The sequence below is a fragment of the Biomphalaria glabrata genome, chromosome 2 (assembly GCF_947242115.1).
Source record: "Biomphalaria glabrata chromosome 2, xgBioGlab47.1, whole genome shotgun sequence".
NCBI classification, from domain to species: domain Eukaryota; kingdom Metazoa; phylum Mollusca; class Gastropoda; family Planorbidae; genus Biomphalaria; species Biomphalaria glabrata.
This window is the reverse complement of record NC_074712.1, coordinates 8,214,669-8,218,299: the sequence shown is the minus strand read 5'-3', so window position 1 is coordinate 8,218,299 and position 3,631 is coordinate 8,214,669. Positions and strand designations below refer to the sequence as shown.

The following is a 3,631-nucleotide window of genomic DNA, read 5'->3' as shown; positions in this document are numbered from 1 at the left end:
TTATTAAAAAAAACAATAACAACTTGTAAAGACAAATCGATAGATAATTTTTCCCACCATTCACAAAAACAAAAAGATGTATGAAGGTGTGTTAGTGTGCTATTGACGGGGTCAAAAAATAAAGAGTGTGTGCTTATACGGGATGGCCATGGCCATACATAAAGACTTAATCTAGTGTCTAGATATGGAAATGATGACAAACTATAGAAATAGCATATTTAGAGCTAGATCAGGCACAAAAAAAAAAGATCTAGAAAACGTGTATAAGTTACGGTGTAATTAAACTCCTCAACTTAAAAACAAAAAGTTTAACTGCTTGCCGCTGGGGCTCGATATCCCATCAGTAGGCCTGTTTCTTCGTAGAAATTTTTGGTTTTCTGGGACAAAAATTAAACATCTTGAGAAAGATTTCTCTATATTTAGAACTCAATTTGTAATAAATAAAAATATTTATATTTGCACCAATGACTCCGGACAAAAAGGCAAAAGACCAGACGGCGAAATATAAATTGGCCTGTTTTCCACCAGCGCTAAAATCTGGCACAATGGTTGTTGCCAATGATAGGACTATGATAGGTGTGCAAGACACGATGAGGAATATTGCCATAAATGTGACTATCTTTGACGTTCTCTTATCCCTGTTACTAATAGCTTGATGCTGGTCCTTGACCAAGGTATTCTGTCTCCATTTGGACCTGAATTCTATTTGCAGAATTAGTAAGAAGGTGAAAATGACGATTGTGGATAAGGGTAGAGCATTTAATACTGCATGCATGGTAAAAGATAGTCCCCAGGCCTCGGAACTTCCGTTTCTATACACTAATCCTAACATGGTTCGGTTTTTATCCAAATTAAAGCTCCAGTCGAAGTAGACCGAAACACATATGGGCAAAACGACGATACTATTCATCAGAAGTATGAAAATAAGTACGAATACAGATCTCATGGGTGTGAAGACCTGTTCAACGGACATAGGCTTGTATATGGAGATGTACCTTTGGAAACTCATGAATGCTACAATGAACATCGCGCTCCTCGCAAGATTGCTGCTGACCCACCCATTGATTAAATACTGCACATCCTGAAACCGGAAGTCCGTATCAAGCTTGTCAATGTCAGGGTTGGCGCAGACGGCCATCCATATGTAGTTGAGAGAACGCAGAACGTCAACAGAGGACAAGACAAAGAAATTTACGTTCATGGAGACTTGCAAGCCTTGCTTGAAAAACACACACACGTTGAAGACATTGGACACGACTCCTGTGATGCCAAGGACGGTACTCAGGCCAACCCTGTTCACTGTCACAACTATAACAGATTCGAAGTAACTTAGAATCTCAGTCTGTCGGCTGCTAGACATCACAAAGCAGACGACTGAATCCGCGCTTAAAACAAATTTTAAAAAATGTTCTTGGTGAATGATTTACTAGTGAAATATATAGTTAGTTATTTAAAAAATTGAACAGGATTAAGCTGTAAGCGGATTTTTCCCCTGCTCCTGGTTAAACGTCATTGTTTCAACAATCTACTATCTCTGTTTATCATTGTTGAAAAGAGTTTTAAATATGGCCTGCATTGATCATTCTTTCAAGATGAATAGAAGTACAACCGATCAATAACGTTTTAATAATAATGTAAATACTGTCTAAATAATACTGTCAATAAATATCACCAGAACTGTATAATTTGAAATAATAATACAGGTGTATTGTATGTTAATGGCAAAACACTTGAAGCAAAGCTTCTGTAGAAACACTTGTAAGAGTTAAGTTTAGTGCAATCTGGAAGTTATGTACTCTTTAGTGTCATCAGCAATTACATGGTTCCCTCGATTATTTTGTTTCAAGACTTTTTAAAGTCTAATAACACAAATTGGCATTTACAAGATTGCGTCGACATTGCAAATTGTTTAGAACTACAAATTACAAGTATAACAACACTACAAAAACAATGTAGGGCAAATTGTCACATAACTTTCTATGTTGTTATTTCTTTTAGTTAAATTAATAATCGTTCATCTCTAAATATGTGTTTCCCTCCCTTTTGTACATAAATACAAATAATAATAATCTAACAGAACCTCAGCAGAAGTAAAAGAAATGCCTTCTGCTAGTTCCTGTGATCAGAACATATTGATTTTGTTTTTCTAGATTTCTTTCATGTTTTATAAATCAACAATGATTGTTAGACGTAGATCTAGATGCAGCAATAATTATATGTGAGAAAGCTTTATGGATTTAAATGCTAGTACAAGCAGTTATTGCCGGGGCCGGACTTTAGTACGTGGAGGCAGGATTTTTTGTGGAGGCACCCTAAAATTTTTCCAAAGCTTTAATAAAGATTCTCTTATGAATGAAAATACTTATATTTATAAGCATGCTATATTTTAGAAGAAAGAAATAGGGTTCTTGTAAATTCAATATTACTTTCCTTTAAAAAAAAATAATATGCATATTTTAGTTTAAACATTGTATATTTGTGTGTTGTGGAGAGTAACTTGAGTAAGGCTCATGGTTGACTCACTGTCGTAAACTAACTGCATTTGCATTTGCTTATTCCCAGCATGCAACACGCGTACACTTCTTAATTACATTTTTGCCAGCCGTAAAAACGTTGAGGAAAAAAGTTTTTTTTCACCCGTCGAAATTTAGATATACTCTTATCTCTTTTGTGGAGGCCCCTTTCTTGTAGAATCCCTTGAGCTGTAGCCCCACCTGCCCTCCCGTAAATCCGGCCCTGGTTATTGCAGCCTAGTATTCAAATAGTATCAGTAACAGACTTTTATTGGCGACTAAGAATAACTCGAAATGTAAATACAGTTTTACAGACATCTGTGTTGGGGCCTGTTGTGGTGTTAATTTAAGTAGATTTTACTGCTGAAACAAAGTAAGATTTGATAGAATGACTGATAAATTGAGTGCTACAAAAAAATTAACTCTATGAAATAAAACCAAAAGGCCTACCGCTATTTGCAACAAATCTCATGCTGACGCAAAGAAAATGTTTTGACAATGTTCTTGGAAATGTCGGATAAATTAAGTGTTAGGTTTTGATTTTCATTTATAAATATACTGTTGTAACCCAACCTTGCACCAGTGCTTGAGGTGCGCACCAGCGCACTAGTGAACGTAAACAAGAAAGACTGTTAGGAAGCCGGCTAGAAGTCATGGGAGTCTGAACAGTCTGGTGCTGAGTGCTGTCCTGTGTGATACTAGGAAACTGTTTGGGAGACCTGGAGCGACACTGGGAAGTGTGTCGGTGGTCTGTTCTGTGTTCTGGTATAAAGTAGGACTCTTAGAACTTAGACATATTACTCCATGTGACTTTATAGCAGAAGTCCAAGTCTAACTAGTTAGTATTACCCGAACCATTTGTCGATGCTTCATTTGCATTTATCATAAATAAATACATCGTTTACTCTTGTCAACCTGTCTTTCGTTGAGTGCCTGCCTTAGAGAGTTACAACAATACTTTGTCACACTGATCTGAAATGTGAAACTAACGAAACATGCCCCTGTGGAGTGTCATCAAAGAACGCTAACCATGACCACAAAAGCTGTATACTTTATGGAGACCCTGAACAATATACTGGCCCCAAAACCACCCTAAAGTTCAAAACTTCAAAAACTGT

At 36.6% G+C, this 3,631-nt stretch overlaps 1 protein-coding gene across 1 annotated transcript; it reads right to left on the bottom strand.

Moving 5' to 3' along the window:
- Window positions 1-340: 340 nt before the first annotated feature.
- Window positions 341-1,360, bottom strand: LOC106051602 (uncharacterized). The gene has a single exon (XM_013206805.2). The coding sequence runs from the start codon at window positions 1,358-1,360 to the stop codon at window positions 341-343; it is 1,020 nt and encodes a 339-aa protein (XP_013062259.2).
- Between the last annotated feature and the right edge of the window lie 2,271 nt (window positions 1,361-3,631).

Coding starts and splice junctions, on each gene's coding strand:
- LOC106051602 (XM_013206805.2), bottom strand. CDS start 1,360: ATGTCTAGCAGCCGACAGACTGAGATTCTAAGTTACTTCGAATCTGTT.